At 49.9% G+C, this 12,441-nt stretch overlaps 1 protein-coding gene across 1 annotated transcript in view; it reads right to left on the bottom strand.

Moving 5' to 3' along the window:
* Window positions 1-12,441, bottom strand: part of LOC111929245 (vascular endothelial growth factor receptor kdr-like) — a 125,100-nt gene that overhangs the window by 81,731 nt on the left and 30,928 nt on the right. Inside the window, exons 2-3 of the mRNA XM_023926759.2 lie at window positions 10,689-10,785; window positions 6,917-7,119 (exon numbers count right to left, since the gene is read on the bottom strand). Coding sequence (XP_023782527.2) covers window positions 6,917-7,119; window positions 10,689-10,785 — 300 coding nt within the window. The remainder of the gene's footprint in view (window positions 1-6,916; window positions 7,120-10,688; window positions 10,786-12,441) is intronic.

Genomic DNA, 12,441 nt, shown 5'->3' with positions numbered 1-12,441 from the left:
AGGACATCGATCCAGGACACAGGACTGGGACACAGATCCAGGACATGGATCCAGGACACAGATCCAGGACATGGATCCAGGACACAGGTCTGGAATATGGATCCAGGACATAGATCCAGGACCCAGATCCAGGACACAGGTCTGGGACACAGGTCTGGAATACGGATCCAGGACACGGATCCAGGACACAGGTCTGGAATATGGATCCAGGACATAGATCCAGGACACAGGTCCAGGATATAAATCCAGGACACAGGTCCAGGACACAGGTCTGGGACACAGGTCTGGGACACAGATCCAGGACACGGATCCAGGACATGGATCCAGGACATGGATCCAGGACACAGGTCTGGGACACAGGTCTGGAATATGGAACCAGGACACAGATCTAGGACCCAGATCCAGGACCCAGATTCAGGACACAGGTCCAGGAGTCCCTGTGACACCTGCTCTTTGTTCAGTGTCACCTGTAGGACAGGGGCCTCTCTCCAGGGGCTCTCCACTGGTATCCCCCTCTCAGAGGCATCACAGCTCCATCCTGCCTGAAGCTGAGGGATTTAAACCCCTCATGTTGTAGATTCAATCTCTCCTACAGCTCTTTATTTCTCTGCCTGTGCCTCTGAAACCTCCTCCTGACACACACACACACAGAGGATTTTATACAGGATTTAGGGGTTTTTTTTTTCATTCTTCCCGTGTCTCCCGCACCGTGACAGCGATTTGTCTCGTGGTGTTTGTCTCACACCCCAAGCCCCGGAGCTGACATCTCCTCTCCCTTCAGGTGCTGTCAGCCCACGAGGATGATGAGCACTAAATGGCCATTCACGGTTCTTCATGTCCGTGAAATTCCTGAACATTCTCATTTTGCCCCTCGCTTTGTTCCAGATAAAGAGAATTCTCTCGCCCTCTCCATTTATTTTCTTCACTCAGCCATACCTAAGCTGGGCAGAGATTCACAGGTTCTTTAAGTTCATATTTTGACATAATCCCCATGAAGTTTGTCTTCATCAAGGTCAAAACCACCGAGAGGAGGTTTATAACCTGTTCTTTACAGTAATAGCAGCATTAGCAGCACAGCAGAGTCACTTTGGGCAGAGCATTTTGGAAAGCCTGGCCTGCTGAATTCCCCCTGGTGACCCATCAAAGCTGCCTCTAGGTACAGCACTAACTCCTATAAAGACACTTGTTTTGAAACTGGATCTTTGAAAATAAAAGACCTTTCACTTTGGCGGGCCAATTAAAAGAATTGGTGGTGGAATGTTTAGATTAAACAGAAAGCAGAATATTTTCTCTTTAGGCAAAACAAGAGTGGCTGCAAAATCCCCAGAAGCCATTCTGAGTCAACATGAAGCATTCTGTTTTGGTCAAATGAAATGCACTCTTCCCCTGGAGATCACTGTTAGAAACACAGGAATATTTGTAGAGAAAAAAAATATCATTCTAAAAAGTGTTAACTTCAAAAATTGGAGAAGCAAAATTCTTCTTGCTGCCAAGCAAATAAAAGCAAAATGGAAAGATTTATTTTTAAAAAATCCCAACAAAACACCGCAGAAAAAGAAAAAGAAGCCTCCATGCTTTGTCTGGAATTATGTTTCAAGCAGCAGAAGAATTTATAAATTCTGACTCCCCCACCAGATTTTAGGCAGGTTTGACTTTGTGGGAAATCTCCAGCTTCACCTGAAGTCCTGTTAAGAGCAGATCTCCCACCTTGGGGAAGGCTCAGCCATTAGCAGCCACTGAGGGGATACAAACCAGGAAGGAAGCAGTGGAGGAAGTGTTTGTGATTCTGGAGTTTGGGATTACATTTAGAAATCCTTGATCCATGGGGAGGGATCCTCTCTTTCTGCTGGGCTGCCGGGAGCCGTCACCGCCAGTGCCAGGAGCTTCTGCTGCTCGCTCATCTCATCCTACAAGCCTCCTCTGCTTTCAAGTGAGACCCTTCAGGACATGATTTGAAGATACTGAATGCCTTGATTCAGAGCTAAAAGCATCTTGCTTTTCCCTTGGATGCAGCCCTCAATCCTGGAGGGTCCTGCCCTGGGCACAGCCTGTGTTCAGCACGCTCTGACACGGAGCTGGGATGTGCAGCCAGCCCTCCCAGAGCTGCTGCAGGACAGGGACAGGACTGCAGGGTACACAGCTCAGCTGCCTGTCTCAGCTGGCCCAGGGCTGGCAGCAAGTCTGCAGCCTCAAAGAAAGAAGAAATGCAGCTCCAGTTCTGTTCCCACTGGTAATATCTTGGGAAAAGTGAGCCAAAGCCCAAAGCTGTCACCCCAGCCCTGCAGTTCTGCTTCTCACTTTCAGATTATCTCTGTGAACTGTCAAGAGGATTAAGGAGGCAGAAATCAGCTTCAAAGAACATCAGAACAAAAATATGATCTCATCTGAGGGGCTCTTCCATGCTCTTCCAGCCTCTTTAGATTTCTCATGGTGGGAAAGGGACGAGGCTGATGGGGCTGCTCATCCCTGGGCTGTGGTTGATGGGAATCCCACCCTGGTGCAGCACTTGGACCACCTCTCCTCACTCTGTGTAGCAGCAAGGCAGAGCTCCTGCCTTTCCCTGGAGCTGACCAGCAAGGAGATGCTCCAGCAGGACAAGCTGTGCTTGGATGCATCCCCCTTCTCCCTCTGGAATGGCCTCAGCAGGACTTGTGCTCCCATAAAAAATGTCTGTCTTGCTTCAAATTTGATTTCCAGTCCTCGTGCTCTGGACTCCTGGCAGGACTGCAGTGTGGCTGTGCCTTCATGGTGCTCACATGAGCTTTAAAAGGAGCCAGAACTCCAATTTTCTGTGGGGGCATTTTGTGGGTTTCCTGTGCTCTTGTGAGCACCAGTGCTAAGAAGCAAATGACCCCCTCAGTCCTGTGCTCCTCTTTCACACTGAGGTGGTAAAACACCAGCAGCTGATGGCTCTGGGTGGGGACACACTGTTAAAATACTCACTTTTTAACTGTTCTCTGTTAAAATATTTGTTAAAAACTAGCCCCACTGGAGCAAGCAGGAATAACTGGGGAATCCAGTCTGTTTGCTCAGCCCCTCGTGGGTTCACACACAACATTTTGTGCCTGTTGCACTCAGAGGAGGTGGGACTGATGTTCCTGAAGCAGTTATTTGAGAAGCAGCTCTACCATGGCCATAATTATTTCACAAAATAGAGTAACAGCCCTGCTTTGCATAAAAGATGCTGAAGGATGCTGCTGGCCCCATACAGTGAGGAGGTGCCTCTTTTAACACTACAGCTGTGGCAGAGCAAACCAGGGCTGGGCAGGAATCCCAGCTTGGAAACCTGGAGGAACTTTTCCAGACACTCTTTGGCAGGATGTGCCCAGCTCTGGTGACCTCAGCACTGGAGGCACACAAGGTGGAGGCAGCAGGACTGCTGTTCCTTGCTCTGATCACTGACTCAGGGGTACAAAACATGCAGCAGATCCTTGGCTGTGACACTGGGGCTGCTGGGGGAACTTGGAGCTGAGGCAGGATTTGAGCCAGGAGCTCTCCCAGCTGACACCCCCAGGACTCTGACTTTGCTGACACTGACAGTATTTCAAATAGCTGAGAGCTGCAAGTCCTGACTCCTGTCTAGACTGGAGCCTGGGGTAGCCCTTTGGGAAGGTGGAATGAATCTTTGCTTGATTTGTCCTTTTTTTCCTCTTTCTCTAAGCCATGTTAAATTTTATATGTGCTGGGAAGGAGATCTGTGTGTATATGTGAGACAGGAAAGGCAATGGGGCATTGGAAAATGTGGGATGTGGGACCTGTCATGGTGGAAAAGATATGGATTCAAGGGTGAATGCTGACCTGGTTTTGTCTGGGATAGTTTTTCCTAGCTGGAACAATGCTGTGTTTTGGATTTAATATAAGAATAAAGTGGATAACATACTGAGGGGACCACTGTCAGGGGGACTGTCTGTATTTTCACACCTCCTGCTCTGTCCCTTGGCACAGGGATCCCAAAAGCTGCAATAAACAAGGGTTTTCCTCACAGGGAGGTGTCCCTTGGTCAGAGGGAAACTGCAGAAGGCAGATGGAAGCAGATGCTGTGTCTGCCTGGCTGTGGCAGCATTTTCCATGGAGCTGCAGTGTGGGCCCAGGCCCGGCCTTTCCCTGCAGGGATTATCCCTCAGAGCTGCCATGGAATTAACAGTTAACAACTCCCAACTATTTCTGCTCCAGCCCTGGGCTACTCTGGATTTCCAACAGGGAGATGGGCGACAGGAGAAGGAGTTATCTTCCTTTTTAATGATGGTCCTTGGGACTCGCAGCTGCAGCCGGAGGCAGAGAAGGCCTCGGGAACAATTAATCCAGGATGAAGCTCCTGAGCTGGGCCTCCCTCAGTGCCTGGGCACAGCTGAGGGGTGGCAGCCACCTCTCCTGTCCCCAGGGTCACACACACACCCCAGGAGTGCCAGGTCCTGCCAGAGCTCACAAACCCCTCCAGGGAGGCTGGAAAAACAGGAGCCGGCACAGGAAATAATGGCCAAGAACAGGGCTTCCGACATGATCTTGTTCTCATTTCGTTGTCAAGCAGCCTGCCAGGAATGAAGGGAAAAATACCATTCCCCTTCCTTTTTTGGCAATAATGGTTTGTAACCTCAGAGGAATCTCCAGCCTTCAGGGGCTGGCTCCACATTTTGTGCCTTCAGCTGGCTCAGCCTCACAAACACCGCACTGAGCACCTGCTCTCCCCTCAAAACATCCACAGAGATGAGCTTTGGGTCTCACCCCTGCCTGGCACTGCCAGGATCTGTGAGTTCCCTCACCTGGAGACAGCTGGTGGCTTTCTCAGCACTGCCCAGACACTGTCACAGCAATTCCCTTCAAAAGGCATGTTTAAATATTGAAGAAAGCCATAGGTGTGCTCTGAAGTCCTTAAGTCCAGAGCAGTTTCCTGGTCCCCAGGGCAGCCTGCTGGCTTCCAACAAATATCCAGGGGAAATGAATGGCAGGAAGAGCATGCCCTGAGGACAGATCCATGCTGAGGTATAAATATCTCCATTTCACTGGGCCAAGCAGCTTCCTCAGATCCCAGATCCCAGCAGGAACCTGCAGCTTCAGGATGAGCTGCTGGGACAGAGCCCTGCTTTGGGGTGCACGGGACAAGCCACAGGATTTTCCACCCACTTTTCCTTCCATGGCTTTTCAAGCACAGGAGTCTGAGTAAGAGTTTTTAGAGCAGGGAGGACATGGGACACAATTAGAGTGCACCTGAGAGGGTGATTTTGTGCTGTTTGTCAGGAGAACCTTGGCAAGCAGAAGGACATCCTGCCATTTTTTTAAGATCAGCTCTGTTCCAAGAGCATCCCCCTGCGAGGCATTTCATAACTTGGGATATTTTCTTCAGGAAAGTGCTCAGGCAGTCCCAAAAGATCCACAACATTTCCTGCACGTGCTCCTGCCACAGAGTAATGAAGGGCTGGGTAGGCAGCCAGGGCCCTGAATGTGGACAGAAAATTGAGTTTCCTGGAGTGTGGGACAGGCTGGGTTAACAATGTTGGACCTGGGGCATCTGAGCTGGGTGTAATGGGAAAAGGAAACGGCTCAGCACAAGAACCAGGGTGGATAAAGCAACCAGAGCACCAAGAGAAAAAAAAAAAACCAACAGAGAAAGGAAATAGAAAGGGAGAAAAAAAAATTACTTCAGGAACTAAGAAGTAATGCCAAAAAGCCAATTTCCAATTAGAGGAAAACTTGCTGGGAAAGCAGGATAAGGGTAAAAAGGGACTGTTTTCAACAGGCAGGAAAGTGTCACCCACATGAATCGAGCAGGTGTGTTCACCTGGAGGTGCAGAAGCTGAATTTAGCTGTGTGGGCATAACAGAGTCCTCTGGGAGATGGAAATCACTCCTTGTGTTGGTTCACAATCACTGGCAACACGCTGAGACCCTGAGGCAGAGCTGCCCAGTGAAGATCTGTGTTTTCTGGAGGTGAAAGTTTGCAGCTCCCTTCAAATACCATCAGACAAACTCACTGCCTGTGCAGCATTTGTGTAAGAGGATTCAGAACACCACATTTTAGCTTTTACTAAGAAAATGAAATTAATTAATCCACATGAGTATTTGTGGGGAAGCGAAGGCTGAGCCTATCCAGCACCAGAGGAGTTCATGTCATCCCCTATTCATGGCACTAAAAGTCAGCTCCTTCATCTGAGGAGTCACAATTCCAGCTCAGAAGATGCAAGATGATTCAGTGTTTAGTAATGCATTTGTCAAGTAGATTTGGAAAAAACCCCAGCATTTGGGGGGAATATTCTAACAAAAAATCCCATTATTGGAATGATTCTTCAATAGGTTGCATTCTCTTAACCACAGAGGAGGACCATGCTTCTCTGAAGTTCCTGCTTCCATTTATTCCTGGATCTGAACTCAATGATTCTGGGATGTGGGGGACAGACAGCTCAAAGGGAACAGAAATGAGCAATGGGACATTTTTTACAATAAAACGTGTCCAATGCAGTCACCCAGCTCTGCTAGGAATGTTTCATGGATGTAAGGACAAATGTGTAGGAGGGCAGGAATTACAAAGAATTCTGTCCATGCCTGGGAGGAAGGGAAAGAGACAGGGCTTGAGCATCCTTGGAAAAACACTGTGACAGCAAAACCCTTTAGAATTTGAGAATTTAGTCTTAAAAGGAAAGGATATTTTAGGAAGTCGGTGTATCTGTTACTTGAGACACTGAACTGATGGGACAGCTTGGAAATCCTGGAACTGCACTGGATGGGCAACCTCTGGTTCTCACATCCATATCCCTGAGAATTCAGCTGGCATAAAAATCCACCTGCCATGAAAACCCAGATCTATTTGGTCTGTTCAGTGTCAGAGCTGCTGCTTCCTCCTGGGCCAGTGGAGAGGGGTGGAGAGATTGGAGAGCTCCCACAGCTCCCACAGCCCAACACAATTTAAAAAGCAAAATTCTTACCTTGGACAAAGACATAGACCCTGGCCACAGGTCCCTGGTGCTCGGGGGTGCTGTTGAGGGCACAGCTGAGGTACCCAGTGTCGTTGGCAGTGGCTCTCCTGAGGACGAGCTGGCTGCAGCTCAGCCCGGGGACGTCGCGGCAGCCGCTCACGTGCACCCGTGGGTTGTCTTCCCTCAGCTGCCAGCTCACAGACGGGGCTCCCCTGCCAGCACAACACACCCCAAATTACACAGGATTCAGGAAAAATCAGGGCTTCTTTCTGCCCACTCATTCCCAGTGCTCCTACCCTTGTCATTCCCAAATAATTTGTAAAGGTCGTGGAGTGTTTGCACTTCCACCCATCAGAAATTGAGCTGGATCACCCCACGCTGCTCCCCAGATGTTCCTGAAATACTCCGTGGGAACTGCAGCAAGCACCTGGAGAAAAGTTTGATTTCTCTCCTAACACACTGCCTGAACACAAGTTTGTTTTTATAACACTGTATTTTAGCCACTTCAAACATTAGAAAGCATCAGATAAAATTATATGTTTGTTCCAGGCAGAGGATTTTGCATATTTTAACGGCTAAATTAATGTATATTTTCCTGCACTGAGGCTGCATGGAGAGAGGAGGATATTTATGGAATTTTGCATCACCTTTCTTGCTTAATCAGCAGTGACTCAGTCTTGATTTTTGTGAATGGCCTGAAACTAATCAGGTTACAAATCTGGGAATATCTGCTCAGGACACGTTTTTTTTCCAATTCCTCTTGTGACAGCATCCAGAACATCAAGCCAGGAGGGCAGAGCATGCACATTCCACCCACCTGACCCCTCTGCTGTTGGATTTCCCAGCACAACTTGTAAAAAATGCAATTTCATGGGGTTCAGGACAAAAAGCAGGGCCTGGGTGTCACCTGCTGCAGAACCCAGAGCTCCCAGCTGACTGAAGCCACAGCTGGATGTGCTGGAAGCATCAGGCCATGGCAGCAGGAGCTCCTGGAGCTCCCTCTGAGGCTCTGGGGATGGACCAGAGCTACCACACAGGACTAAGAGATGAAGAGAGTGGTTGTTTTTGTAGCAAACTGGTTTTCAATGTGGAAACTGGTGTGTTGGGGGATATCTCCTGTGGGTTTTCCTGGGGAAGAAGTTGGTGTTGGAGAGAGGGAGCTGTGTGTGTGTTTGCAGAGGAGCCACTCTTCCTCAGAACAGGGGGTTGGCTCTCCCTTCTCACTCTGAGAATTTCCACTGGCATTTTTGGGGCTGAGGAAGGAGTGAGAACCATGCACTCCCCAGCTTGGTGCTGCCAGGGAGAAATCCAGCCTAGACCCACTGACCCAGGACTGAGATGGCAATGCCCAAAGCGTGGATCTGGGTGAAATTCCCAGTTAGCCAAGAGCTCCTGAGCTCCTGTGGCCTGCAGAGCTGCAATAGATGCAGTCAGAGCACGTCTGCCAGGACATCCAGTGACATTTCCACAAACATCCTCTTGGCCCTCGATCCTGCCCGTCCTTCTGTCGCCTTCCTGGAGAGGAGGCAGACACGGAGCTGGGCTCTTGAGGTTATTCCCAGCACGAGGCTGAAGGAGAGCACTGGGAAAAGCGGGAATATCCTCTCTGCTGAGCAGCCTCACCCTTGTTCTTGGATGCTCTGGTGGCTTGGACAGCCCCACCCCACGTCAGAGCAGCTTCCCGTTGTCCTTCCGAGCAGCCAGAGCTCTGTCCCCACCCGACCAACGTCACTGGTGACTCCAGACTGGGATTGCCAGCCCGGAATAGGGAACAGAGCCAGTTCCCATGGAGACACAGCTCCCAGCACGTCACCACGTCCCTGTCCCTGTCACCCACACCTTCTGGGGTCCATCCTGCTCTGCTGGTTCTGCAGGGCACACTGGCATTTCACACCTGTGCTTCCTTAAATCTCTTCCCCCTCCATATACCATCCTGCTGGAAGCTGGAGTCTTTGGCTGTTGCTTTGGGATTTCCACACTTCTGCCAGTGGCAGCAGCAGCTTTGGCCCCACTACCACAAACCAGGAAATCTTGGCCAAGAAAAAATCCTGGAGCTGACGGGAGGATGGACATTCCCAGAGCCCCGCTGGGCTGCTGCCCTGTGCTGTGCCCCACACTGCCCCAATGCCCCTGGAAGCACAAAGAATTCTTGAGCTCCCCTGGGCCAGGAACCAAGCCCTGAGTGTGGCAGAGGAGGCAGGAGGGCAGACACCCCCAGAGGGGCTGATGCAGGGAGTCTTGCATTCAGAAAACAAACTTTCCTTCTCTTCCCAGGTTTTGAATCACCTGAGCCAAGGAGCTGAAGTGTTCCAGGACCACGTTACATCCCATGCTCACATCCTTTTGTGTTTCTCAGATCTGTCATGGGAATTGCTTTGCATCCATAAAGCCTCGTGGGACTGAAGTGCCCGTGACTCCTTCAATTATTTATTCATCTGGTGATAGGAGAAAAGCAGGGTGCTCCTCCAGGTGACAAAGGTGGGGGATGGAGAACTGCTGGGAAATGTTGATTTAATTGGCCTGGGGCACCCAGGGACTTTGAGTCTACACAGGTTTTATGGAGAGCACCATCAAGATGTTAAAGGACTGCTCAGACTTTATTGCCGTCATGTTTGCTGTTTGCCAAGCTAAAAATACCACTGGAAGGTTGTTCTGACCTCGTAAGCCACATGGCAAGCTGGAGGGATTTGGAAAAAAGCTGCCTTGAACTCCAGAAGACATCCCAAATTTACACAGTCTGAGCCCATTCACCTTTCACTATAACAAAGAATTAAATAGTCTGGGACAAAAATCAGGGGGGACGTGTCAGCGTAACCTAAAGCTTAGGTTCACCTTCCCAAGGCTTTTTTTTTACTGTTTTCAGTAACTTCTGTTGCAGGAAGCATCCAGATAATGGCTTCAGCCAAGGGAACCTTACAAGAAGGTGTAAAACCAATGTGTGTGTGTGAGAGAGAGAAACTGTGAGAGTTTGTATTACCTTGAGCCTTTTTTCCTACAACATTGTCAGAGAAGAACCTGAGAAAAAACCTCTGGCAGTTGTGAAGAGTGAAAAAATCCCACTCAGAACAAGTAACACCTCCATCCATCTCAGCCTGAGGCCTTTTGTGGGACCCAGCAGCTGCTGCGTGTTCTGGCACAGCAGAGAGCTCTGGGTTTGCTCCTTCCTCCTGTGCCAGCTGTATCCTCATTCCCAGAGCATCCCCTCCCTGCCATCACCAAAATCCTGCTGCTCCTTGCATGGCTGGTGGCACACATCGTGCCAGGACCGAGGAGCTGCCGTGATTTGCAGCAGCAGCACTTTGGTTTTTCACAAGTCCTGGCTAAATCTGATTTAAAGAAGGGGTTGTGTTTAAACAGGCTGGGTCTTTGAATGCACACACAGTGACTGCTGCTTATTTAAGTGTCTGTGATGGGCAAGGTGGAAGTCCTGGTGATCCTGTTTGTTGTTTCCTCATGGACAGGGAGCAAAGGAGTGATTTTAGCTGCAGAGGAGCTGAATCTGCCCCTGTTTCAGAGAGGATTTCCAGCCATGTCCTCGAGCACGGCACGTCCCTCTCTCCCCTGTGCTGACTCAGGGCTTTGCTTGGGCCCCTGAACAACACAACACAAAGAATTTGGCCAAGCTGACCCCAGACTCTCCTCCCTGCTCTGTCACAGCCCATCCAGCTCCCTCCACACAGCCCCAGCTCCCAGCTGGCTCTGCTCTGTCCTGGAGCTGTGCCGGGCCAAACCAACCAACACAAGGACAAAAATCCAGCATGTTTTTTTGAGAAATCCTTACCAGCATTTTATTTTTAGGGTATCTCCTGGTGAGATGACAATTTGGTCCTTGGAAATGCTCAGCTTTGGCTTCTGAAGAAGCTTTTCCTCAGCGAGACCTGACCCAAAAAACAGAAGAAACCATCATTAGTTTAGATGGGTCAGAGCAGCACAATACTCTTTGTTTTGTAAATAGTTCCTAATTTGGGGGCCCACACAGTGCTGCATTTATCCTTGGTCGGGAGATGCCCTCAGTTTGTTTTTGTTTCTTTCATTCCTCTTTCTTTTCTGACACTGAGCACCTGCATTTGTGCCAGTAGTGTTTTGAGCCAGCTTTATTACTGAATTATTGCAGATTTAGGAGAACAGATCTGTGTCAAAAGGATTTTGCACACATATAAAAGTGGAAGGAGTCAGGTCCTTGGGAAAGAATTTGATGGGTGAGCTCATACACTGCATTTTAATTAAAGGGAGGAGAGAAAACAATAATTCTGGAGAGCAGCTCTGTGAAGCACCTTTGATATCAAAACCTGGTGTTTCCCAAATGACCATTCCCAAATGACCATTCCCAAATGACCATTCCCAAATGCTGCATCTGAACCCCAGGCTCGGTGGGTTGGGGTCATTCTCCCAGGGGAATCTGTGATTTTGTCAGGTCTCTGGTGACCAGGAGCATTAATAACAGCAGTGACAAAGGTCTCTCTCATCATCTCCTGGCCCAGAAAATGTCTCCTGCCTGTGGAACTGTCCCCAGGGATAATCTGAGTGTTCATCTTCAATGAGACAATGCTCAGAAAGTGAAACCGAGAAGAACCAGAAGTGGAGGTTGGCCAGGCTGGGTGCTTTGTCCAAATTCAAAGGAACATAATCAAGGAGAGGAGAAACCAGGCTCTGATAAGGATCTCCACTTCCAAAGCTCTGACATTAAAGCCGTGTTTTCTTTCCCCTCCTGCTCTTCAAATTTCTCTCCTGTGCCTCGAACTTGATAAGCCAGAAATCCTCACTGGGCTCTCAGCACGGGCATTATTTGCAGCAGGCAGGGAGATAACGTATCTGGCAGAAAGAGAAACACTAGGCTTTAACTTTTCAACTGCATGAAGCAGTGATTTTCCTGCCCCCACCTCTGTACTCTCATCTCTGTGCTGCCTGATTTCTGTAATTGCTCTTTGCCTGGCATCGGCGTGGGGAGTGATTCACTCCCACTCTGGAGTCTCTGGCTTCTTCCAGGAGCTCTTGGAGCTCCCTCCAGGAACTCAGCAGAGGCCAAGTCATCTCTTGGCACCACAGAGTCCTTCCAGAGGGGATCCTGCCCAGACACCACGGTGCTGGGCTGCCCCTGGAGCCCCTGACCCTCCCTGGAAGGAGCACTGCTCACCAGGGACAGATCCAGCCCACTCCCCCTGCCCTGGCACCGCTGCTCCGTCTCCTTTGCAGAATGAGAAGTTGGAGTCTGGCCAACCCCAGCTCTCTCCAGTGGCTCTGTGGGACATTATTTAGCACCTCCAAGCTGCCATTGCATGGAATGCTGGGGCAGCAGAGCAGCTGGGGGCTCCAGCCCCGCAGTTCCCGTTTATTTGGGAAGCGCTGCTGTTCCTCAGCACCCTCAGGATGGCACACGCAGGGAGCAGCGTCACACTGAGCTGAGAACCAACAGAAAAAGCCCCAATCTCTACAGGAGGAGACACTGCCAGGCAAACCCATCCTCACTCTTGGCTCCAAGTCCCCTCTGGTCTCCAGACTGAGCCAGTTCCCACCGGGAATGGGCTGAGCCTTGG

The sequence above is a fragment of the Cyanistes caeruleus genome, chromosome 14 (genome assembly GCF_971803275.1).
Source record: "Cyanistes caeruleus chromosome 14, bCyaCae1.hap1.1, whole genome shotgun sequence".
Lineage (NCBI taxonomy): Eukaryota > Metazoa > Chordata > Aves > Passeriformes > Paridae > Cyanistes > Cyanistes caeruleus.
This window is presented reverse-complemented; position numbering and strand designations above follow the sequence as displayed.